The sequence below is a fragment of the Balaenoptera acutorostrata genome, chromosome 15, assembly GCF_949987535.1.
Source record: "Balaenoptera acutorostrata chromosome 15, mBalAcu1.1, whole genome shotgun sequence".
Lineage (NCBI taxonomy): Eukaryota > Metazoa > Chordata > Mammalia > Artiodactyla > Balaenopteridae > Balaenoptera > Balaenoptera acutorostrata.
The window spans coordinates 62,733,757-62,759,650 of NC_080078.1; the positions used below are offsets into that span (position 1 = coordinate 62,733,757).

The following is a 25,894-nucleotide window of genomic DNA, read 5'->3' on the forward strand; positions in this document are numbered from 1 at the left end:
CCTCGGGGAGGGAGTGGCAGGCCCCACTTCACTCTACCCTCTGTCATCGGTCTCCACGAGGCAGGATTTCTATGCGCCAACCTCTAAGACCTCTCTTAGGAGTCCCAGGCCTGTGCGGGGTGTGGGGTGGGGACCCCAGGGGAACCCAGGGTTAATGGATGACACAAGGCACTGCAAGCGACAGGTTTAATGTCCCTCTAGGGGGAGTCCAAGACTAAAACTGCTACTTAGTGTGGAGCCAGGAGAGAACCCAGGAGTTCTGACCAACCCCCGGTGTGGGGTGGGTGGAAAACTCTGACAGAACTCAGTGGAAATGCATTTTCTAAACCTTAAAGGGATGATCACAGGCTGGAGAGAGAAGCTAGGTGAAGGGTGAAGGGGGAGGAAGCAAAGAAAGTAACTGACAAGAGGAAAGGGAGAGACATGGCCAAAAAAAGGAGTTTGTGTGAGGGGGGAGCCTTTAGGGATATTACTTTCCAATTTCCACACTCTAGCCATCAAGAATCCAACTGCAGGGCTGGGACAGGAAGCAGTCCATGGAAGTCATTGCAATGGCATTTCCTGAAGAGTGAGAGAAAAACCTCCAGTTCCGAGGGGAGCTCTGGAGTCTGCCCAAAAAGCCCTGTAGCTTGGAGCTAGCCTTAAGGCCCCAGCTTGGCCTGAGAGCCTCATCAGGGATGAAACCAAGTAGCAGAAGGTCTCAAAGGCAGTTTCTTTCTGCAAAAACACTATTTACAAAAATCAGTATGTAATAAACGGGAAGCCAGATGATGTGGCTGAAGGAGCCCTTGGTTGCGGCTGCTGGTTGCTGCTGATACCGACAGTCACTATTCTGAGAGCCTTTTGACAGGAATTAACTCACTCAATCTTCAGAGCAAAGCGCTATTATTATAGCCATTTACAAGTTAAAAGACTTGCCCAAGGTCACAGAGGACATAAGTGGCCTAGTCCAGATTCGAAAGCCCAAACCCTGCATCTTCCTCCTGATGTAACCTTGGGCAAGTCACTTATCTTTCTCAGCCTGATTTCTCTCTGCTCACCTCCCTGGGTGGTTGGTTACAAGCATCAGAAAGGCAAGGTTGGGGGAATTCCCTGGCAGTCGGTGGTTAGGACTCCCACTGCAGGGGCACAGGTTCAATCCCTCTTCAGGGAACTAAGATCCTGCATGCTGCATGGCCAAAAAAATACAAAGTATCTGGGAACACTGGAACCACAGTCCCTCAGGGAAATAATGAGCAGAACTCACTCCATTAAAAAAAATTTTTTTTAAATTTTAAAGGCAAGGTGGATATGAAAGTGCTTTCTAAGCTGTAAAGTGCTACATAAACGTGGAGTAGAAATATTGTGGGGTCAGTGATAAACTACCCTACATTAACACTGGGATTAGTTAATTTTTAGCAATTAAAGTGCTGCAGCTGTTGATAAGAAAGAGCCATCCTAAAGCATAACTATCATGAAATATGCCATAATGGTGGAATCCACAAGGCCTAGGGCCAGTGAGAAGCAGGATTCCTAGACTCAACTTCAACCCTCCATCTTACAGAAGGGAAAACTGGGGCCTAGGGGTAAAATGATTTGGCCAAGGTGAGATAGTGAGTCAAGGCAGATTTGAGACTAGAACTGGGATCCTGACTAAGACCAGTGCTTGACCAACATGGAGAGGAACACTACGGAGCTCCTGGCAGGACAGAACACTGCTAGGGCCTGCCTGCCCTAAGGATGTGCCCAAAGGTCACTATGGAGTCCAAACAAGGGAGAATAGATGCTGTAGATTCTGTGAATGGGTCTCTGGCACGAGTTATGTGGCAAAGATGATCAGAATTATGATACCAACCTGTGCTGGGCTCTATGCATCTCAGGCAGACAGATCTCATTAGGTCTTCGCCATGGCCTTGTGAGGCAGGTAATATTTGCCCCAAGGTTCATAGAGTTCAAGGAGCTTGCCCAAGGTCACAGAGCTAGACATGGGTGATGTGGGACCTCAACCCAGACATGGTGCAGTTATTCACCAGAAATAGCCCTAGAGTGGAGGAGGACCATTCAGGACACCACATTTGAAGAGACTATCCCAGAAGAACATCTAGCTTATTTAGCCCTGATTCTATGTTCTCCAAGTGGTTAAAAAATGTGGCTTTCAAGGTGGCCAGACCCATCAATATGCCATGTGCAAGCCTGGTCTTGGTCCCTTTTCACCATTTCCACCTCTACCTCCTGATTCAAGCCACTCTTCTTTCTACTTGACAGCTTTCACCGGCCTCTTCATTGGGCTCCTGGCTGCCACCCTTGCAGAATTCAGATCATTTCACCCCTGCTCCTAATCTTCTCCTGGCCTCTCTCTCATTCTACCAAAGCCAAGTCCTCACCATCACCTGTAAAGGGCCATGTGATTGGGCCCCTGGCTACCTCTCCCCCCTCAATCCCAACCACTCTCCCCTCTCACCTCCTACCGCTCTCCCTCTTACTGTTTCTTCTCCAGCTACACTGGCCTTCTTGCTCATCCTTGAGCATGCCAAGCACACTCCCTCCTGAGTCCATCCCTCTGCTTATAACACTCTTTCTACAGGTACCCACACCGACCACCACCTTACCTTCTTCAGGCCTTGGCTCAAATATTACCTTTTGGTGATGCCTTCCCTACGCACTCTTTTAAAATTGCAGCCTTACCTCCTTTGCTAGGCATGCCCTATGCCTCAATGTGTTTTATTTTCTTCATAGCACTTAGTATCACCTGATATATGTTATGTATGTATGTAATTACATGTTGTCTGTTTCTCCCCACTAGAATGTAAGCTCCACAATGCAGAAACTTAATTTTATTTAATGCTGTACTGCTAGTGCCTAGGACAGCCTGACACACAGTAGGAGCTCAATTAATATTATCTGAATCAATGAATGAATGTTTAGGGACCTCCCTGGTGGCACAGTGGTTGAGAATCCGCCTGCCAATACAGGGGACACAGGTTCGAGCCCTGGTCCAGGAAGATCCCACGTGCCACGGAGCAAGTAAGCCCGTGTGCCACAACTACTGAGCCTGTGCTCTAGAGCCCGCGAGCCACAACTACTGAAGCCCGCACGCCTAGAGCCTGTGCCCCGCAACGAGAGAAGCCACCACAATGAGAAGCCCGCGCACCCAATGAAGAGTAGCCCCTGCTCTCCACAACTAGAGAAAGCCCACGCGCAGCAACAAAGACCCAATGCAGCCAAAAATAAATTAAAAAAAAAAAAAGAATGAATGATTAGATAAAGGGCAATTCCTATTACTATTACTCTGGTTTGATAAGTGTCTGTTTCTTCAGAAATTTAGAAGGCTCTCTTTCATTAGGTACCTGCTACGCCTTAGACCTCTGCTCAGTGCCTTAGACCTCTGCTCAGTGCTGATTAAACAAGTATGCACAAGATGTGGACTCCGCCCTCAGAAAGTTCCTAAACCTGGTAGAGGTATGGTAGTGTCAGAAATGTCTTCTTTATACTCATTTAAACTCTACCACTGTGATTTACCTATCCAAGTTCTGCTGGGTACTATACCAATAAAAAAGGCTTAGCCCCTCTTCCTGCAGATATTTGAAACCAGCGACCATGGTCTCCTGGGTCTTCTCTTCCCCAGGCTAAACAAAAAGACCCAGTGGGATTGTCTGACTCAGATCTGCCAACTGGGAAAGGGGAAGACAGACTGTCGGCTGGAGAGACAGAAGAGAAGCGGATCCAGGAGCAGAGTGGCTCCTTCAAAGAAAAGAGAGGGAGTCCTTGGGGAGGAACTCCATGGAATTAGGTTGAAGGTTGGGGGTGGGGACAGAGCCCTGCTCATTAGGTAGTAGGAGATTATGTTTCTGTAGAAGAGCAGCTCACTGGGAATTACCCCTAAATCTATCCATGCTAAACCCAGACAAAACCATGGCTGCTAAAAGAAAGCCCTGCAATGGAAGGCTGAGGGCACTGGAAAAACCAGGGAGGACGCTCAAGCCACTGGCCTCGAGACAGATACCTGCTGGGGAAGGGACAAGTAACAACTGCTGCTTCCTGTAGCCCAAACAAATCTGGTGACTACCCACACAAAAGCCAAGAAAACCCTCTAGGTTCCGTTGGGGCCCCCTGAAAAAATACTTGGGTATTTTCTACCAGAAGCTGAAGGGCTCTGTGGGGCTACTGGGGAAATCAGTCTCAGGAAGCCTGGAAAACCCTGTGATGGTGATGGCATTTTAAGGGCAACTTCAAACGTACATCCAGAAGAACCGGGTGTTTTGAGGGGGAGCCCCTGAGACACTTCTACCTCACTTTGGGACCTGAATGAGATTACTAAAAATTTCCACGTTTGGGGTTTCTAATGGGGTTTCCCCAAGAAAACCGCAGAATTGCGAACAGCTGCTGAGATCTGCAAAAGTCGCTGAGGTGCTTCAGCGAAGCATACATCAGTGCCAAAGAAGACAGAACAGGCAAGAAGAAACCTACAGAAACTAGAAGACCACAGAGCTATGCAGCCTGGGAAAGGCCAAATTATGGTTTCTCCGCCCCCCCCCCCAACAACTGTTTATTGCTTTCAGCAATGGTGTTTCCATCAAGCTAAGGGGTTTCCCAGGGACAGTGATAACAAAATGGCCTGGCCCACCGGGGTCCCCACCACATAACTGTCCACATTCCCACTGGAAAGCCCCAGAAACACTCTGTCCCTATCATTCTAGTGAACATCTCAGCGGCTGGCTTTGTTTCTCGAGAAACTCTGGGGCAAAGTTCAGTTTTCATAGGCAGATAGCCCATTCATTAAAAGAGGTGCCTCCATCCTACAATTAAGGCCCAAGGAGAGCCTTTGTTCTAGATCCTTTACTAGAGTCAAGCTATGGCAGGTGGCTATCATTATTTCATTTTACAGGTGGGAGAGATGGATGGACAAGAGAGACAAACAGGTTCAGCATCTTGGCAGGTGACTCCAGGCAGGCGGTGGTGTGGTTATATGTGTGGAATTCCAGTCCTTGGAGCACCACCCACAATTAAGTAGACATACCTGGAGCAGGCCATCTTCTCCCTTTATGCACACAATTCTTACCTACTGGTAGGGCCTGAGAAAGTTTTATCAATGAAAAATTAACAAGAAGCCCACTCTCACTGGGCAAAACCCTGATACCCACTTGAGTTTTGCCAGTGCCAGAATCTGCGGAGGCTACACACATGCCTTTGGCAGCCCGCTACTGCCAACAAAGGTGCTGTTCTTCCTGCGACTCCTGAACAAGGCCAGCATCACAGACTCGAGTGAGCACCTCCACAGGCATGTTTTGCTTGGCCCAACAGCACCTCTGGCTCACATTATTACTCCTAGGACAACCTGAAATGGAGGGAAAGAGTTTAGGCTTTGGAGTCAGGCCCACCTAGGTGTAAATTCTCACTCAGTCGCTTAACTGGCTGAGGAAGACCTGGGGCCAGTCACTTAGCTACCAGGAGCTTCATATGTAAACTGGGAATAAACCCACCTACCTTAGAAGGTTATTGTGTGGAGTATATGAAATAGCATGTCATTTCCATGAAAGAAAGTACCATGTTTTGCTTATGGCCAGCACCTAGCACGTGCCTGCCTCATAGTAGATGCTCAGTGAATTTTGGTTGCATAAGTAAAATACCTAACATAATGCCTCATGCATAAAATGTACTCTGTAAAGGCTCATTTCCTTTTCCTTTCCTGTAGGGATGCTAAATTTAGAGCATATCCCAGGGTGGAATGGCCCGTAACTCCTACACTCATGGATCCCCCAGCCACAGCCTCCAGGAAGGTTATGAGATGCCACTGCAGTAGCCAGTCGGTAAGTCAAACAGGATGGTCCCTGAGAGGGAAGTGGGCGGGTACCTTCTACCCAAAGGATCCCATGTCACATGTTCTTTACCTTCTGGCCTCAGGGAGAATGCGTGCCCAGAAATGGTTCTGACATAACTGGCTCTTCTGCACACATCCCCTCTGTTCACCAAGAGGAAGTAACATATGGTATGCTGTCCAACGGGCTCTGATAATTCTTGAGCAAAGAGACAGAAGATGGAATTTCAATCCAGTGGTGATCTAACGAACTTGCCCAGTGCTGCTGTGTCTAAAACCTCTTTTTACGTGCAACACTGGGTGACTAGCAATTCTCTGGTCCAGGTAGCCCTCTCAGAGGCTGTCTGGCAGGCCAGGAACCTCTCCCACATTGCCTTTTGTTAATAGCTCGCAACAACCCACCTGTATTAGGACCACCGGCCAAAGACAACAGTCAGGCAAAGTGGGCAAATGGCCCAAGTCTCTACTTGGAGATGCCTCAGAGGGTGTGTCAGAAATGCTGGAATCTTGTCCCTCCTGTAATAAGCTAAACAAATATTTGCCCCCAAAGAGAATCAAAGCAGGAGGGAATAGGAGAGGTCATCCCACAAACCAACAGGAACTATTTAATCATTTATCCCCCCAGGGAGTTCATTTACAGAAAAGCTTTCAAGTCTGATCAGCCTTAGCTAAAGAAAGCCCTCCACCTTTACCTTCCGCAACCCCACCCCAGTCTTCTGACCTCTACTGACTTGACCCCTTTGCCTTTTACAAGAACTGGCAGTGGGAAGAGTTGATGAAGTTGCAAAGAAATGGGAAATAACACAGGGGGTGGGGTTCCAGGAGATCCCTTGCTCTGTGGTAAACTGAAGTGCCTACCACACCCTAGGCCCAGCCTCTGGATAATTGCATTCTTAACATTCCTGAGTCCATGATGCATGGCCCTTTCCACCTCAGCTCCTTCAATCAATGACTTATTTTCCACAGGCTGCTTGATTTTCTGGGTTTTCTGAGGGGACAAAATACCTCTCATAAGCCCTGCCCCTCCCCGAGGCAGGGAGATAAGCAAGGAGATAGAACTGAGTTCACTGCAGAAAAGCAAAAACTGCCTACAATGACAGCCAGTAAAGAATCTCTCACCACTAGCTCATCCTGACTTGGTGATGGGCAAGGGAATTCTCTTCCCTGGCAAAGGAATGAGGCACAACTGCTGGGCCCAGAAAGTGTACCTGGGACCGACGACAACTACTACAGCAAACTTGCTGGTGGTCCATCACTGTGCTCACATTAGCTCCAAGGACTGCAAGGCAAGGACGGCATGCCACATTTTTTTTAGTGGAAGAAGCTGAGGCTCAAGGTAAAGTGGCCTGTCCAAGGTCACACGGCTAGTTACGTGAAAGGGCTGGGACTCACACCTGTGTCAGTTTGTTTCTGAAGTCTGTCACTGAATCTCAATGTTCCAAGGAGGCCCACAGACCAGGTTCTTGCTTTGCCAGCAAACAGTGCTCAGTGAAGAGGCCCCAGGGCCCCAGCTGGAAAGCAACAGGCGTAACAGCTGGAGCTCCCCAACCGACCCCAGGCAGTGAGGTGCAAAGTCCCTGGGCTTAATGAGTGACACAGCAAGAGCTCCGCAAACTGGCCAACCACACAGAAGGTTGCACACTTTAGAGCCAATGAACATAGGAGCGCAGCACAAACACAACTGGCCCACTGGCACAGCTTACACCCTAAAATCAGACAATCCTCAGCCATCCAAACCAGTGGGATGCAAAGTCTGGTCATGCAAACTCTGAAATAAAGGGAACTTGATTTGGGGGAGGGAAGCCCGGGACAGGATTGACATCCCAGGGGAGTAAGATTGAAGGGGCTTGTGGGTCACTGATACTATCTTCTCCAGGCACTACACTCAGCACCCCTTAGCATGGTGAGCCATTATGTCAGAGTGAGGGGAACACTGGACTAACTTCCCACTCTCAAAGCTTTGGGGCCAAATGAACACACAGGCTATATTTTCCTCTGCAGAGAAACTGGAACACAAGTATGAAGGAGTAGGCTCATGAGGATGACCAGAATGAAGATGTCTGGTCCTTGCAGAACTAGGTCATCTGTATTTCAGAACAGTTAACCTCTTGTGGTGCAATGAGGCCAGTCACGTCTCCTTAACAAACAACGTCTCCAATAATCACCCAGCATAAGAGAAAGAGACATAGGGGAAAGGCTGTTGGGAATCTGACCAGAGGCCAAGGAAAAGGGACACACAAGGGGCGTGGTCCTTACCCAGCCGCCGTTCTCCTGGATCCAAGGCTCTAGGTGGTCATTCAGGTAAGTGGCCATCCAAGCTGCGATCCGACTCACCAATACCTGCATCTCCTTGTCTACGCTTTCCACGCACAGTGCCCCACCGAAGGAGAAAAAGGCCACAATGCGACCCCAGTTCACCCCATCCCGGAAGAGTTCGTTCACTACCTGCTCAAAGCTCTGATATGCCGTCCCTGGGGTGATGTGGAGCTGGGATGTCAGGTCGCTGAATGCCCGCCGGTACCTCAGTTCAAACTCATCGCCTGCCTCCCTCAGCGCTTGCTTCACCGCTGCCATGGGGATCACCTCCCGGGCATCCAAGCTGCTGCTGTGGCCAGTGGCTCCATTCACCGCAGGGCTGTCTGCCAGGTGCCAGGACGGGTTGCCATTGATGGCACTGGGGGTTTCCATGTCTGATTCAGTCCCTTCTGGGGCCTCAGTTCTGTTCTCGTCCACATCACTAAACTGACTCCAGCTGTATCCTTTCTGGGAAAGCTTGTAGGAGAGAAAGTCAACCACCAGCTCCCGGTTGCTCTGAGACATTTTTATAATAGGGATGGGCTCCACCAGTCCATTGTCCAAAACACCTGCTCACTCACTGAGTCTGGTCTCTGCTTAGTGGTTCTCTTCTGAGATCCAAAGCCAAGATAAGGTTCTGAAGGGAGAGAAAGAGCTTCAGGAAAAAAAAATTAATATGCATGCCATTTACCCTACAACATCCCATTCCCCCTCCAGGTACCAGCACTGGGTTCTTTGTGGCTCTTATGAAGGTCTGGGTCTAGCTTCCAAGGGACTTCAATGAAGTCAAATTGAAAGCACCAGTGGGCTCTGAATCATCACACCGGCTTTTTTTTTTTTTTTTTTACCTCAGCCATCCCATTTTCCCCAAAATGTCTTCCTCAGAAAGTCACCCCCATGGGCAGTCTGCCCCCCACCCCCACCCCCGCACCACCTACATTCAAATGTCTCGGGCAACGGCAGGCAGGTGCAGCCCCCGGAAGATCTTTTGTATCATAGGTCGGGCTAGGAGGTGGCAGCCGGGATGCCGGTAACTCAACCGGCCTCGCGGCGGCTGGCAAAAAAAGCAGCTCCGGCTGGAGGGATCATGCGACCCGACGGAATGAGAGCTCACAAGGCGACACAGGAATTACGAAGCTCAAGAACTGGCCCCCTCGCTTGCTTCCTCCTCCATCGCCCAGATCGAGGGCGGCCGCTCAGCAGCCGCGGCCTCCTGCCACCCGGGAGCCCAGCCCCCTCGGTCTTGCACGCCCCTTGGCTCTCCGCCTCCTACTGGGAGCAACGAGAACTCTCTCGGAGATGGCTGGTGTGAGGTTTAGTTTTTGTTTTTTTCTATTTAAGTACCAGCCAAGGGTGAGGCTTCCGAAGAAACCCTGAAGGGACTTCTCAATGGGGCTCAAGGTTTTGATGAGGGGCGGAGAGAGGGAAAAACTGCCTCAGATCTGCGCTCTGACTTTGGAAAGGCCATCCCCGGGCCTTTCTGGGCGGCTGAAAGCCGGGGACCCCCCAGAAACGCCGCTGGTTTTCTATGAATTCCCCAAAGGCCCTGGACGTGGCGGTGGCGGTGCGGGATTGCCGGGTCCTCCATTCCCCGCACGGACACAATGGCCGCCGGCGCCCTGCACAAAGACCGGGCGAGGGTGAGGCGCCGGGCCTCTTCTCGTGTCAGAGAGAGGGATCGAGGCCAGCTCGAGACCCCCCACAGCTGAGACCACGTTTTCCTGGGGACAGGCGGCTTCCTGGCGCCCCCGGGAGGGATTGGGGGCCGGGGGCTGCACCTCTCCGGAGCCCGGGGTGGGTGGGCTGCGGCCTCGCGGCTTCCTCCGCGCGTTAGGCCGGGTACCCGCCCGGCCACCGCCCCGTTGCTAGGCAACTGCTCTCCCTCAGGGGCGCCCCCTAGACCTTTCTGGGAGGAGGGGTCTGGCCCCCGGCGGCCCGCCCCGGCGTAGCCAATCAGCGAGCCCAGGTAGCACGCAAGCAGGACGGCGAGGGCTCCCATTGGGCGCAGCGCCTGCCACGCACAGGGGAGGCGGCGCTCTCACCTGCGAGCCCCGTGAACCGTGGGGGGCCACATACCCCCTTCATGGGCCAGGTCGTTTTCGGACGCGAGCGCTCTTCGCGGCCAAGTTCCGCGCCGTGGACCTGGGCCGGCCTACCTGGCTGAAGGCTCACGCTGTCTCTTCCGAACGAGTCGGCCTCAGTTTCCCCTGAAGAGACCGGGAGAACTTGCAAGCTCAGTCACTTCCGGTGCCGCGGCAGCGCGCGCGAGCCCGAGACGCAAGGGGAGTGCGCGCCTTGAGGACTGGCGTCAAGAACTGGGCGAGAGCGCCCCCTTGCGGTAGAGCTGGGGAACCCGGAGACGCAAGAAAAACAAAAATCAGCGTTTACATTCACATTTCCATTCGTTCATTCATTTAGCCACTTTCATCCACCCGTCAGTTTATATATCGAAAAAGCATCGCGTTGTGGCTGAGAACCTGTGTCTGGGATTCCAGCTTTGCCGGTTGGGCAAGTTACTCAACTGCTGCGTGCCTCAATTATCCTTAACTGCAAAATGAGTAAAAACCAACTTCCCTCATTGAGTTATTGTGATGATTAAAAAAGTTGTTATTTGTGAAGTCCCTAGTATATGCTGCATAATTTCTCTCAGCAAATGTTTATTGTTTGGATTGCTGAAGATAGAGTTAGGAACAAGGCAAGACATGGCCCGTGCTTTCATAGAGACTTAAACCCTTGAGATGGAGAGAGACAGTAAACAACTAAGAAAACGAACACGGTAATTTCAAATAGTGACTAGTGCTCTTAAGAAAGCAAATCAGGGTATTGTCGTAAAGAGGGTGAAGGAAGAGGTGCTCCTTTAGAGTGGGTGGTCAGAGATGTAAGCCTTGTCCTCCCTGCCCAGTGAGGAAGAGAGGCATTTTTTCAACTGTTTCGATTGTTTGTGTAGGGTGCCAGAGACGGCCTCTTTGAAGAGATGACATAGGACCCAAGACCTGAAGTGTAGGAAGATGCCAACTCATCGGAAGAGTTTAGAGAACATCAACCTTGGCAGAGGGACTGGCTTGTACAAAGTGTCCTGAGGCAGTAAGATCTTGGCATGTCCCAGAAACTGAAGGAGAAGCAGTGTGACTGAGGGAGGGCAAATGTGGGGTGAGAGGAGGTTGAAAAGTTGACCATGGAAGTGAGTTAGACTTGATTCTAAACATTCAAAGGTGTCTTATTTTGTGGTAATTTAATTGATTAAAAATAGGATGTTAAAAATACACCAAAGAGCATAGAATTAAGTCCTCTTCCCACACCTGCTTTCCAATCCCTAGTTCCCCTCACAGAGGTTGTCACTCTTAAGCCCTTTCCTCTGTAGTCTTTCAGAGATGATCACTGTATTCACAAGCAAATTTATATGTATAAATGTTTTTACACAACCAGTCGCTTGTTACAGACACTTCTACATCTTGCTTTTTTTTTTTTTTTAATTTTATTTATTTATTTATTTATGGCTGTGTTGGGTCTTCGTTTCTGTGCGAGGGCTTTCTCTAGTTGTGGCAGGTGGGGGCCACTCTTCATCGCGGTGCGCGGGCCCCTCACTATCACAGCCTCTCTTGTTGCGGAGCACAGGCTCCAGTCGCGCAGGCTCAGCAATTGTGGCTCACGGGCCCAGTCGCTCCGCGGCATGTGGGATCTTCCCAGACCAGGGCTCCAACCCGTGTCCCCCGCATTGGCAGGCAGATTCTCAACCACTGCGCCACCAGGGAAGCCCCATCTTGCTTTTTTTTGCTGAGCTCTATGTTTTTAGTCGGCCTTCATTTTTTAAATTAACACACAACTTTATAAAGATATGCCATAATTTACTTGCCCAATCCCCTATTTGGGAACACTTAGGTAGTTTCCAGTCCTATCTTATTATAAATAAAGCTATAACTTATCCATTCGTTATTTTGTATATGTGGGAGTTTATCTGTTAAGTAAATTCCTGAAAGTGGAATTACCAGTAACTGAGTATATGATTTGTTTTTTGTTTCGTTTTAATGCATATTGGCAACGTGCTCTACATAGCAGCTGTACCAGTTTGTCCTCCCATCAGTAAAGTATGAGACTGCCTATTTCCTCACATCCTGAGCTACACAGTGTGTTATCAAACCTTTTTATCCTCACCAATCAGATAAAAACTGAGAGACACTTTTATTTTGATTTCTTTTTATTAAGAGTGAAGTTGAGCGATTTTTCATATTTATGAGTCTTTTTTGAGGGGGAAGGTCTTGTTCTGATGAATTCTCTATTCATCTCATTTGCCCTTTTTTCAGTTGGTCTTTCTGTTGAACTTTTTTCCCATTGATTTGTAGAATGTTTATCCTTTTTCTTTCTACATATAAGTCATAAATAGTTTTCCAGCTTATTATTTATTATCATGGAAAAACTTTTATTTTCTATGTATTTTAATGTATAAATCTTTTTCCTTTGTGGTTTCCAGGTTCTATGTCATTCTTATGAAGACCTTCTCCGTTTGATATCACAAAAATAATTCTCTGTTTTCTTCTACTTGGTTTCATATTTTACATTTCAATCTTTGTTCCATCATAAATTCTCTTCAGTGTAAGATGTGAGGCAGGAATCCATAAATTTTTTCTAAATAACTACCCAGTTATCCCAATATCATCATCTTTTCCAACTCACTTGAAATGTCTCCATTACCATAATCTATATTCCCAAGTGTATTTGTGTCAATTTCTGAATTTTTTATGTTCCATGGAAAGTTATTTTTTTAAATTTATTTTATTTATTTATTTTTATTTTTGGCTGTGTTGGGTCTTCATTGCTGCAGGCAGGCTTTCTCTAGTTGCGGCGAGCAGGGGCTACTCTTCATTGCGGTGCGCGGGCTTCTCATTGCGGTGGCTTCTCTTGTTGCGGAGCACGGGCTCTAGGTGTGTGGGCTTCAGTAGTTGTGGCATGCGGGCTCAGTAGTTGTGGCTCATGGGCTCTAGAATTCAGGCTCAGTAGTTGTGGCTCATGGGCTTCATTGCTCCGTGGCATGTGGGATCTTCCCGGGCCAGGGCTCGAACCTGTGTCCCCTGTACTGGCAGGCGGATTCCTAACCACTGCGCCACCAGGGATGTCCCCATGGGAAGGTTTTAAACTGGTACAGGACATGATCTGATTTCCATTTTTTTTTTTTTTTTGATTTCCATTTTTAAAACCTGTGGTGTCACAATCACTTCAATGTGGAAATTTAAAAAAATAATAAATTTATTTATTTATTTTTGGCTGTGTCGGGTCTTCGTTGCTGTGCACGGGCTTTCTCTAGTTGCGGTGAGCCAGGGCTATTCTTCGTTGCGGTGCGCGGGCTTCTCGTTGTCGTGGCTTCTCTTCTTGCGGGGCACGGGCTCTAGGCGCACAGCCGTCAATTGTTGTGGCACGTGGGCTCAATAGTTGTGGCTTGCGGGCTCTAGAGCTCAGGCTCAGTAGTTGTGGCGCATGGGCTTAGTTGCTCTGCAGCATGTGGGAGCTTCCCAGGCAAGGGCTCGAACCTGTGTCCCTTGCGTTGGCAGGCAGATTCTTAACCACTGTGCCATCAGGGAAGCCCTGGAAATTTTTATTATGGAAGTCTCTGATGTGCTTTGGGAGCCCAGGGGAGAGCAGAGGAGTGAGGGGTATTTTAGGTGGAAGGCACTGCCCCAGCAAAGGCATGGAGAGTTCACAGGAGAGTCCAGATGGGATGGCTAAGAGGGAACGGTAGCAAAGGAGACTGAATGTAAACATGTATCTGCGTGTGCAGGACACTAAATAGGCACTGGAGGAGCCAACCAGGCTTTTTGAACAGAAAGGACATGAAGAGATTTATATTGGGGGAAGATAGAGCCTTTGGGGAAGGGAACTTTGCAATATTTATCAAGAGCCTTAAAAATGGCTCTGGAAAGATCATTGAAAAATAATCTTTGATTGGAATTGAATTTAAGAAAAGAAGTGAAATGCAACCAAATTTTATCCACAGAGATGTTTATACAAGGTTATTTATAACACAGGAAAGAAAAATTAAAACTGAGAATTCAGTAAATAAGGTGATACTTTAAATGGGTTAAATTCACACATATTTAATGATGGGGAAAAATACTCAAAACATAACACTTTGTAAAAAAAAAAAGGGTTACAAAGCTATACTGAGAATTATTCTAATTTATTAAAAAATGTACATTACATGCAACATATAGTAGAAAGAATTATGCCAGGACACAAAAAGGTGGTTATTGCTACATAATCAAATTATGGATGATTTTATTTTCCTTTTTATAATTTCTATATTATCTAAACATGACTTTTTTTTTAATTGGAAAGCACTGTTTAAAAAACACGTTTGCTGAGATTTAGATGACGAGGAGATGCTTATGGTGTAATATTAAGTGAAAATAAAAGTATACCAAATTAGATGTGTGACATGATCTCAACTCTAAATACCATGTATAGGAAAAAAGGCTGGGAAGTCAATATGATAAAGACAAAAGAAAAATGGAGAAAGCCCTTGTGCAGATGCTAAAGAGGAATGGAAATAGAGTGGTCAATAAACCAGAGATTGAGGTAGATGCTCAACCTCACTAGTTATTAGGGAAAATGCAGATTAAAACCTCAATGAGATAGCATTTCACACCCACCAGATTGGCAAAAATGAGAAAATCTGCCTTTTTTTGGTAGATGGTTATTCAGCAGTTAGTTGTGATTTTGGTGTTTTCGTGAGAGGAGGTGAGCTCAAGTCCTTCTGCTCTGCTGACGGCACTACTGCCTCGCCAGCAACTCTGTCACCTCGGCCAAGAAAATCTGATAAAATCAAGTGTGATTCAAGAATATGGAATAATTTGGAAAAAATTGTATTGTTACCAAGTAGAATTGAAGATGCCTACAACCTATGACCCAGCAATTCTATTTTTTGATATATGCTCTAAAATAACTCTTAACACATGTGAGATGCAGGTATAAGGATGTTTATAGCAGTACTACTTGTTTTAGCAAAAATATGGAGGGGCTTCCCTGGTGACGCAGTGGTTGAGAATCTGCCTGCCAATGCAGGGGACACAGGTTCGAGCCCTGGTCCGGGAAGATCCCACATGCCGCGGAGCAACTAGGCCCATGAGCCACAATTACTGAGCCTGCGCGTCTGGAGCCTGTGCTCCACAACAAGAGAGGCCGCGATAGTGAGAGGCCCACGCACTGTGATGAAGAGTGGTCCCCACTTGCCGCAACTAGAGAAAGCCCTCGCACAGAAACGAAGACCCAGCACAGCCATAAATAAAATAAATAAATAAATAAATTTAAAAGTTAAAAAAAAAATATGGAAACTACCCAACTGTTAATTATAGCAAATGATTAACCAAATAGTAGTATGTTTGTACATAGTAATATGACCCAGTGAAAAAATAAGCAGATTTAGCTATACACAGCATGAAAGAATCTTAGAAACACATTGCATGAAAAACATTGCAAAAGAATAATGCAGTATGATTCCATTTATATATAGTTTGAAAACAGGCAAAATTAATTGACACACTGTGTAGGGTTTGTGGTAGCCAGCCACCTCCAAGAAGGCCCCCAAAGATCCCTGCCTCCTGGTATTCGCACCTTTGTGTAGTCCCCTCCCACAATGTTCTGTGTGATTGATAACAAATGGCAGAGATGATGGCATGCCTCTCTTTCTCTCTCTCTCTCTTCTATCTCTCTGTCTCATCACTCACTCTGGAAGTAGCCAGCTGCCATGTTGTGAACAGCCATGGAGAGTAACAGTATGGAGAGGCCCATGTGTAATGAGAAACTAGATCCTCCCGCCCCACCGAGCCTTCAGATGACCCAGCCAGCAGTTGACTACAAACCTTATTTGAGACCCTGAGCCAGAACCACTCTCTTAAACTGAATTCCTGACCCTCAGAAACTGTATGAGATAATAATGCCTGTCATTGTAAGCTGCTAAGTTTGGAGGTAATCTGTTCTGCAGCAATAAGTAGATAATTCATACAGGGAAATATACCTATGTGGTAAAATTATAAAGAAGTATAAGGGAATAATCAACACAACATTCAAGATAGCCATTGCACCTTCACAGGGGAGGGTACAGGATGAACCAGGGAACAGGATAAAATTGGGAGCTTGAAAGAGAATAGAAATGTTCTTCTTATTAAATTAAATCGTATGTATGTGTACAGAATGTGTTGCCTTACTATTCTTTATACCTTTCATTCATTTTGCATATACGTACATTTATATTTGTATCTACTCAATATCTAATAAAATCAGTTTATTAGATTTAAAAGACTAGAAGGAAATACACTTAAATGCGAAGAGTGGAGAGGTTGCTTCTAAAGGCTAGGTTATAGTTATTTTTTGGTTCTTTATTATTTTCTATATTTTCCAAATATTACAAACAAGTAGGCAATACTTTTGAAATAAAAATTTTTTAAATATATAAACACACACATATGTAAAATACAAAAATGCATGTGTGTATAGATATAGATATATGAGGGTTTGTATTTGAATTAAAAGCCTTTGAAAGATTCACACTCATCTTTTAACACTAATTTTTAAACTGAGGAGTGGGATTGACAATGGGGTAGGGTGGGAGGCTTAGGACATTTTCACTTTTTACTTCATAAATATTTATAAACTCATATGGATCTGGCTGCAAATCTTAACTCTGCTGTGTGACCTTGAGTAAGTCATGTCACCTCTTTTGAGCCTCGGCTTTTTTCATCTGGAAATTGAAAATAATAGCACCTACCTGGTAAGGGTGTTGCAATGATTAAATAAAGTAATAAATATACAGCACCTAACATATATTCTCACTCTGTCATAAGCATGTATAATATTTGTAATTTAAAAACTTTTTTAACATAGAAAAAGTCTCCAATATTAAAGTACTTTGACCTAGGCCAGGGCCCACTGCAAATGGAGAGGATGGAATTTCAAGTGATTTCCCTCTTCCAACTCCAGAAGAAGACAAAGGCACCGCTTGAGTCTGGCTACCACTTACCTTATATGAGCTTATTGAAAAAAAACCCTGCATCAGTAGTTCCTCTCTATCCCCCCATCCCCCATCCCCTGGCAACCACTAATCTAATTTCTGTCTCTATGGATTTGCCTATTCTGGAAATTTGATATGAATGGAATCATACAATATTTGTCCTTTTGAGTCTGGCTTCTTTCATTTAGTATAATGTTTCAGGTTCATCTGTGTTGTATGTATCGGTATTTTATTCCCTTTATTAAAGAATACTATTCCATTGTATGGATTTACCACATTTTATTTATCTACTTATCAGTTGGTGGATACTTGGGTTGTTTCCTATAATTCATCGCTTTTAATCACTGTGTGCTAAGGTGTGTGTAATCCTTCCTCCAAAATGGATTACGCATCAGCTAGGAAGGAAGAGACCAGGACACCCACAGAGATCCCTGTGTTTGGTTGGAGGGGAACTGCAGAAGACAGATCTTTTTGATGACTGTCACCAGTGGCTCACACTTGCAACCTTCTCCAGGGGGTGTCCTTGGGTGATCACAGCCACCTTGCCTGGAGGTGTCTGAGGGTTACGTCGCTACCCAGAGCCAGTGACCAGCTATTGTCTGTTCTCCATGAAGCAGGAGGTCTCCAGTGAGCTGGAAGGCAGGCCCAGATTTCTGGCCTGGTGACCACTGGTTGGATGGTGGAGGGAGTGACAGACACGGAGTGAAGAAGATTTGGAAGGGGCAGGAGTAGATGTTGGGTCTTTCCCTCTCACTTTTTTTTTTTATTTTTATTTTATTTTCTCACTTTTTAAATATAGAGCTTGTCTCCCCCTCCTCTCTCCTTTGCAGACTTCTCTCCCCTTCTATAATAAGAAATAATAAATTCAAAGCACACAAATAACACATGGATATATTCTTTTAAAAAGATTAAAGATAAAGATCCAATTATCTATCCTTTCTGTCCATGAGTCCTGTTTAGCTCCTTCCCTCTGAACTTCCCACTCTTGTCAGGTTGTTGTGAATTCTTCCATACCTTTCTCTCTATATACACATCCATGTTTAGGAGAGGTAATATAGGGCAGTGGTTAAGGGTTTGGCCTCTAGAGCTGGCCTCCTTGGGTTCAAATCTTGGCTCTGTCAGATACAAACTATGTGACCCTGAAGAAGTTGTCTAACCTCTCTGAGTCTCAATTTCCTCAATGTATAAAATGGAAATATAATATTACCTACCTCACAGGGTTATTGTCAGGATGAAATGAGTTAACTATGTGCACAGTACTCCAAACAATGCCTGGCATATGGTAAGTGCCAGGTAAGTGCTAGCTGTTAATACTTAATCATACCCATGGGAAAAGTGGTACACTGTTTTGCATATTTTTTAAAAACATAATGATCAACTATACTTCAGTAAAAAAATATAGTTCTTAAAGTCCAGAAAAAAAACCCATAATGGTTTCATAATGAAAAAAAACATAATCAATCAGCACTTTGTGTTTTAACTCAAGAATGTGTCTCAAAGATATCTCCATATCAGTCCAGATCTATCAAACTCTTTTTGAACTGATGCTTAGTATTCCATCCTATAGACAGTTTATTGAACAATCCCCCTCTACTAATGGACCATTAGGTGGTTTCCAATTTTTCACAACTACAACGCAGCAGCCTACTAATTGATTTCCCTATTTCCACTCTTGTTCCCCTTCCCCCTGTTTTCAGCACAGCAGCCAGAGTTATCCCGTTAAAAGTAGAGAGTAAATCAATGCTCAAAACCCTCCCAGGACTCCCACCTCATTCAGAGTAAAAATCAGCTTCCTTACTAAGGCCCAGTTGGTCTGCACCCTGCCCCAGAATATCTCTGGCCTCATCTCCTGATACTCTCCTCCTTGTCCATTTGATCCACTCACCCTAACTTCCTAGCTATTTCTAAAACATGCCTCTCTGCTCCTGCCTTTGCACTTGCTGTTCCCTCTGCCTGGAACATTCTTCCTTCAGATATCTGCATGGCTTACTCCTTCACCTCCTTCAGGTCTTTGTTCAAACGTCCCTGAACTACCCTATTTATAATTGCAAACCCCTTTCACATGGATAAGGCCAAAAGAGTAATGACTGAGGGACTTCCTCCGCGGTCCAGTGGTAAAGAATCCACCTTCCAATGCAGGGGACGTGGGTTCGATCCCTGATCCGGAAACTAGGATCCCATATGCCACGGGGCAACTAAGCCCGCCCGCCACAACTACTGAGCTCGCGCTCCTCAACGAGAGGGACTGCATGCCACAAACTACAGAGCCCACGCGCTCTGGAGCTCGCTCGCCACAACTAGAGAGAGAAAAAGATCTGCACACCACAACTAGAGAGAAGTCCGCACACAGCAACGAAAGATCCCGCATGCTGCAACTGAGACCCGACACAGCCAAAAAAACAATAAAGAAAATAAATAAATAAATATATAAAATAAATAAACAAAAGAGTAATGACTAAAATTGTGGATAGAGTCTACCAGATAGGTCTGGGCTTCCTTCCAGGTCTAAAATTCTGCTTTGGTGATTTCAGAGCTTGAAGTCTCCCATTTGTAAATAATGGGAACTTGAGACCCAGCCTACAATACAATGGATGCAGAAGGAATGACAAGAGAGGAATCTTTTGGGCCAGGCTTACCTCTTGTTAATCTGGAAGGACTTGGGAAGTTCTTGCACACATCCTGGCCTCCTGGCGTTGCCTCATACACTCATTCACTCACTGAGCACTTTCTGCCTAGCAGGCCCTGGACACAGCACAGCTTTGATACCCCTTCCTTCCTAATATAAAGCAAGTACCTTTACCTCCACCCCTACCCGTGGCCCTGCACATACCTTGAGGTCGGTGGGCAGCCACAGCCTAGGCAGACCCTGCCCTCCCTTTGTCCCTGTCCAGCCCTCCCTTCCTCCTCGACTTGTCATGGCTTTGCATTTATCACCTCTTATTACGAGATATTATTTACTTATTTATTTATTCACCTTGTTTAGTGTCTGTCTTCTCCACTAGATTGTCAGCTCCCTGAGGACAGAGATTTTGTCTGTCTTTTCACTGTTATATCCCCACATTTAGCACAGCGACTGGCACGTTGTAGGTGCTCAGTAAATGCTGCAGTGACTGTGCCTCTGTGTCTCTGTGTGAAAGTTGATAAGTGTGTCTCTTGGAACTAAACCTAGAAATAGAAGTCCTAGGTTACAGGGCACACATGTTTGACATTTTAAATGCGTGTTGCCAAGTTGCCCTTTAAAGTAGCTGAACCCATCCTTTTTCCCAACCTTCTGAGTTACCTTGTAAATCCTTGATACCATTAAACTTTTAATTTTGGTCAGTTTGATAGGTGGAAAAAGGTAACTCTTTGTTTAAATTAAGCTTAAAATTTAATTTCAGTATTACTACTGAGGCCAAGCACCTTTTCATGTCTTTAATGGCCAGTTTTGTTTCTTCCTCTAAGAATTGCCTATTTTCCCCATTTTTTCCCCCTATTGAGCTTTTGTCCTTTTCTCACTGATTCTTAGGAGTTTTTGTTGTTGTTGTTGTTGTTTACATTTTAGGTTCTAATACTTTGTTACATGTGTTTGAAATATTTTATCCTTCAGTTTTGTTTGTTTTTCTTTTGTCAAACAGAATTTTAAAATTTTGGTTTGGTCAGTCTTTTCCTTTATGTCTTAGTTTTCCCCTTATGTCTTACTTAAAAATTTCCTACACGATGTCATAAACATATATTTTAACTTAAAAAATTTTAATTAAAAAAATTTTATTTATTTATTTTGGCTGTACTGGGTCTTAGTTGCAGCACGCGGGAACTTCACTGTGGCATGCAGAATCCTCAATTGCGGCACGTGGGATCTCCCGGTTGTGGCATGTGGGCTCATAGTTGTGGCATGCAGGTTCCTTAGTCGCAGCATGCATTTGGGATCTAGTTCCCTGACCAGGGATGAAACCCTGGCCCCCTGCATTGGGAGCGTGGAGTCCTACCCACTGGACCACCAGGGAAGTCCCTAAAAATTTTAATTTTTAAATATCTTTAGGGTTTTAATTCATCTGAAATTTGTTTTTGCAAATGGTGTTGGATAAAAATCTAACATAATATTTTCCCCAAATGAAAAGCAAATGTCCTAACTCCAGTATTTGTTTCCATCTGATTTGAAATTCTACTCAGCATTTACTACATTCTGATATACATGCACCTGTGTCTGAACTCTTAAATTCTTCTACTGATCTTTTGTTGTTAAAAAAAATTTCTATGCCAATACCCTGCTTAAAAAAATTGTGGAAAATTTCAAATGCATATATGTATGTGTATGTATATATGTATCTTGAACCTGTCACTCAGTTTTAACAATTATCAATTTGTGGCAAATCTTGTTTCACCTATACCCCCATCTACTTCCCTTCCTGGCATATTCCAGATTATTTTGAAGCAAATTCTAGAGTCATTTCATCCTCATCTTTTTCATGTGTATCTCTAAAAATAAGGAATATTGAAAAACAAAGACAAACAAAAAGACCCAACTCTTGCTGTTTTTTTGTTTGTTTTTGTTTTTTCTATTTATTTTTTGAAGAAAGTAGATCTTTTGTCCTGTAGAGTTTTCTCGTCTGGATTTTGCTGACTGTATCCCCATAGAGTCAATTGATGATACTTTTTAAATTACTATAATTTCATAGTATGTTAATATTTGTGAGATCTGTTATGGCGATTGCCCCCTATTATTTTTCAAAATTCAGATGCCACTTCTTGTGCTTTTTTTCTTCCATGTGAATTTTAAAATCAGCTTGGCAAATTCCATGACAAAACCTATTGGGATTTTCATCGGAATTGCCTTGAACTTTTAATATGGAGAATTTACAGTATTAGATCTCCCCGTCCATTAATAAGGTCTATAGCCTTATTTAATTATTTTTATAGTTATTCAACGAAGTTTTACAGTTTTAAAATTTCCCGGAAAGGTCTTAGGCTTATTTTTTAAAAACTTTGTTGCCTTTTTTGTTATTATGAACGTGGATCTTTTTGTTCTTGTTGTTGCTATTATCTTCTAATTGACTATTGATGATATATAGGATCAGACGTTCTTAACTCAAATCCCATCTCCTCTACTTAAAAAATGTGATCTTAGATAAGTTTACTCAACTTCTGTGAGCATTTGTTTTCTCTTCTACAATACGAGGGTAATAGAGCCAAGGATGCAGACAGCATTAAAAGTGAAAGACCAAGCCTCCAAAAAGCCGCCGGCTTTAGCCAGTAATATTGGGGCGTGGACTGGATAAAGAGTTTGAGAGACTCCTTCACGATTGGCAGAGAATCTGGGGGCGAGACTACGTTGCTTGCAGGGGACTCGATGTTAAAACGAAGTGAATTCCTAAGAATAATCAAAGGCACGATGCACAACTACAGGGAGAATTATAAACTAATGAAGAATTTCCTTTCGTGAAAGTTTTGGGGAGGTTCAGGACGCGCGCCGTCCTGTTACCTAAATAGACTCCCTCTCTCTTCAGTGGGTAGTACCACCTTTCCCAAACAGTCTGTAGCCGAGCATTCTGGGCTTTGTAGTAATTTCCTGTTTCGAGTTGTTGCAGTAGGCTCACCCAGTCGCACTGCATTTCCCAGGAGCCTCCGGGGCCGGTTGTTTGCTTCTCCCTCATCCTGACTTCCGGCCTCCCTACGATCTCTAGGGCCAATCGGAAGGCTGGGATCGCTGGTTCCCGGCACTCTGATTGGTGCGTTTGACTGGAGAGTCTGGGTTCAAATTTTCAACGGTACAGAATGAGTCCCGCGGCGGGTCTTACTGGCGGTTGATTGTCAGCGCTGAGGCGAGGTGAGCCGAGGGGAGAAAAGGGGAGCAGCTGGGGCGCCGGGCAGCCTTCTCCCTGATTTCCAAGTGGCTGGAGGTCTCCTCCTCCTCGAGGGCTCAGCTTCTGGGACGCTGTGCTGCTGGGGCGCCGACCTGACCCGCAGAGCAGGAGCCGGGCTTCCGGCCACCCTTCCCTTCATGACAGGATTTCCCCGGCCGGACCGGGACTAGCGGGCTGTGTCTCCAGGTAGAGGTGGAGGCCGGCGTGGGAAATAGGCGGAAGGAGGAGTGGGGGGAGGCTGTGGGCTAAGGATAACGGTAACGACAATTATATTATTACCCAGCACGCATGAAATAAGCGTTTACTGGACCAAGCACTCTGCGTTTTCTCATTTAATTTTCGCCCCAATCCAGTGAAGTCGGTGCTAGTTTTAGCCCTCCTTTATAGGAGGGAAACTGAGGCCCGTAATCTAGATACATTTCTCGAAATGGGTGATGCAGTAGCCCCACCCGCCCTCAAGACGTGTGGCATTTGGTGGAGGAAAAAGATGTGGCCACAAACAACTACATTTCAAAACTGTTGTGTCAGGTAGAAAGGTCAATGAGGTGAGAACATAATTGAGGGCGAGTTTAATTCCACTTGGAGTTGTCTTTCTATTTGGGGATTTACAATTCATTCTGTTTCATCCCTATCTGCCCAGCCCTCCCCCTTTGTGTGGTATCACTAGGTATTACTGCCTTTCTAATTTCCTGTCCTAAAACACTTATGGATTGGAGAGGGAAGGAAAAGTGAAGCAGGCTGTAATATTGTAGGATTGTTTTTCTCCCTGGTTTCTTGATACATGGTTTCTTTTTCTCACCTACAATTTCTTAGTACTTAGGTACCAAGGACTTCCTCCCTATCAGTCCTGCTTAGGACAAGACAGCATCTGAGTGCTCTGCTGATTTTGCTTTAAGACCATCACTTGGAGTTCTCTCTGGTTCAGCCTTACCTTGTCTTGACATTCTATGGCCTTTCAATTTGTCTCACTCATCAGATGTCAAAATTCAAACTGTTTGCTGCAATACGAAGGATATTTTTGTGTTGTGGCCTCAGTGTATCACCCCCTGTCAAGCCACCTCTAAATCAAACTTGAGTTGTTTTGGAGTTGCACTGTGGGTGTGTCAATTCAGTATTAAGTTGGCACTCTTGGGATCAAAATTATTGTGGCTCCCAGCTCACTTAGCTAATTAATTGACCTTTGAGGTTGTACTGTGTGCTCAGTATTAGATACTGTGTGTATACAGATGAATGGTTTCTGGTATGCTTGAGGCCAAAAGTCTGATTCAAACTGACAAGTGACAATTAGAACAAGACAAGAAAGCATCTGAGTGCTCTATTGTTTTGTATTGTAAATGCCCTGGCAGTTTAGAGGTGAGGGAGATCAGTGAGGCTTAAAACAGGCAAGGGTGGCTTTGTGAAGCAGGTGGGACAGAAACCGTTCTTGATAAGGAGAGTTTAGTTAGACAGGAACCAGAACAGTCTTGGTGCATGGAAATCACCCATTCAATATCTGTTGAATTGGAAAGGCAAGAAGGCATTATCTAAATTGACTACAAAATTTCAGGGATGAAAACTGGATATATTGAATTAGATTGGTAAATTTGTTTAAACTTTCAAATCATTTAAAGAAAATAGTTATTTTGGCCCACCTTATGCTTAAGTCTGTGTATTCCAACCTTAATAAAGTTAGTTTATCCTGCAGCTGCAATTAAGCTTCAACAGGAGACAGGATTATGTGGGAAGGTCCTTCATTTCTTGTTTAGGTATCAGGAGGGGTTCAGAATTCACCTATATTTCCTATATGTATTTTTTCTTCAGCCTTTCCTGGGTCTCTTCCCTAATTCTTTTTTTTTTTTTTTTTTTTAAATTTTATTTATTTATTTATTTATTTTTGGGTGTGTTGGGTCTTCGTTTCTGTGTGAGAGCTTTCTCTAGTTGCGGCAAGTGGGGGCCACTCTTCATCGCAGTGCGCGGGCCTCTCACTATCGCAGCCTCTCTTGTTGCAGAGCGCAGGCTCCAGACGCGCAGGCTCAGTAATTGTGGCTCACGGGCCCAGCCGCTCCGCGGCATGTGGGATCCTCCCAGACCAGGGCTCGAACCCGTGTCCCCTGCATTGGCAGGCGGACTCCCAACCACTGCGCCACCAGGGAAGCCCCCTAATTCTTTTTGAATTGCTTGGGAAGAAAGGAGGAGGAGAGATTTAAATGTCCTTTGGCAAACTGAATTTTCTTTGCCATGGGTAAAGGTAGGAAGCAGAATTTACTACAGGGAGATTGAACAGGCCAATCAATTCTTTTTTTATAAATTTATTTATTTTTATTTTTGGCTGCATTGGGTCTTTGTTGCTGCGCACAGGCTTTTCTCTAGTTGCGGAGAGCGGGGGACCACTCTTTGTTGTGGTGCACGGGCTTCTCATTGTGGTGGCTTCTCTTGTTGCAGAGCATGGGCTCTAGGCGCGCGGGCTTCCGTAGTTGTGGCTCCTGGGCTCTAGAGTGCAGGCTCAGTAGTTGTGGCGCTTGGGCTTAGTTGCTCCGCAGCATGTGGGATCTTCCCGGAACAGGGCTCGAACCCATGTCCCCTGCATTGGCAGGCAGATTCTTAACCACTGCGCCACCAGGGAACAGGCCAGTCAATTCTGTGAATAGATCTGTGTTTGAGACAGATCAGCAGCTAGGGTACTTTGTGAAAAAAATACAGATAACTGGTTCTGTTTTTGTTTGTCTGCATAGAGAAACTTGATTATAGGGGGAAATTAAAGATTAGTGAGAAAGGTATAAAATTGTATGTAGGAGCATACTTTAGAAAATTTTTATAAAATGCTATTTCTACTTTTTAATTAATTTTTTTTAAAGCTAAGTTATTTTTAAAAATATTTATTATTTATTTATTTTGGCTGTGCTGGGTCTTAGTTGTGGCATGTGGACTTCTTAGTTGTGGCATACATGCGGGATTTAGTTCCAAACCCCAGCCCCCTGCATTGGG

The 25,894-nt window shown here is 45.2% G+C and overlaps 2 protein-coding genes across 9 annotated transcripts in view; one reads left to right on the plus strand and one right to left on the minus strand.

Moving 5' to 3' along the window:
• Nucleotides 1–10,396, minus strand: part of BCL2L1 (BCL2 like 1) — a 52,593-nt gene extending 42,197 nt beyond the window's left edge. The window contains exons 1-2 of one of the 5 annotated variants that reach the window (XM_007193318.3): nt 9,028–9,929; nt 8,240–8,726 (exon numbers count right to left, since the gene is read on the minus strand). In XM_007193318.3, the coding sequence (XP_007193380.1) occupies nt 8,240–8,614 (375 nt within the window). In that variant the 5' untranslated portion in view covers nt 8,615–8,726; nt 9,028–9,929. Of the gene's footprint in view, nt 1–8,050; nt 8,745–9,027; nt 9,930–10,131 lie in introns of those variants that run through there. The other 4 variants (XM_057529802.1, XM_007193317.3, XM_007193316.3 and 1 more) reach the window with 4 other exon arrangements.
• Nucleotides 10,397–22,796: 12,400 nt separating this feature from the next.
• Nucleotides 22,797–25,894, plus strand: part of TPX2 (TPX2 microtubule nucleation factor) — a 59,106-nt gene continuing 56,008 nt past the window's right edge. For 3 of the 4 annotated variants that reach the window (XM_007193308.2, XM_007193309.2, XM_057529624.1), the window contains exon 1: nt 22,797–22,893. The gene's annotated coding sequence lies outside the window, so the exon portion shown is untranslated. The other variant, XM_057529623.1, reaches the window with a different exon arrangement.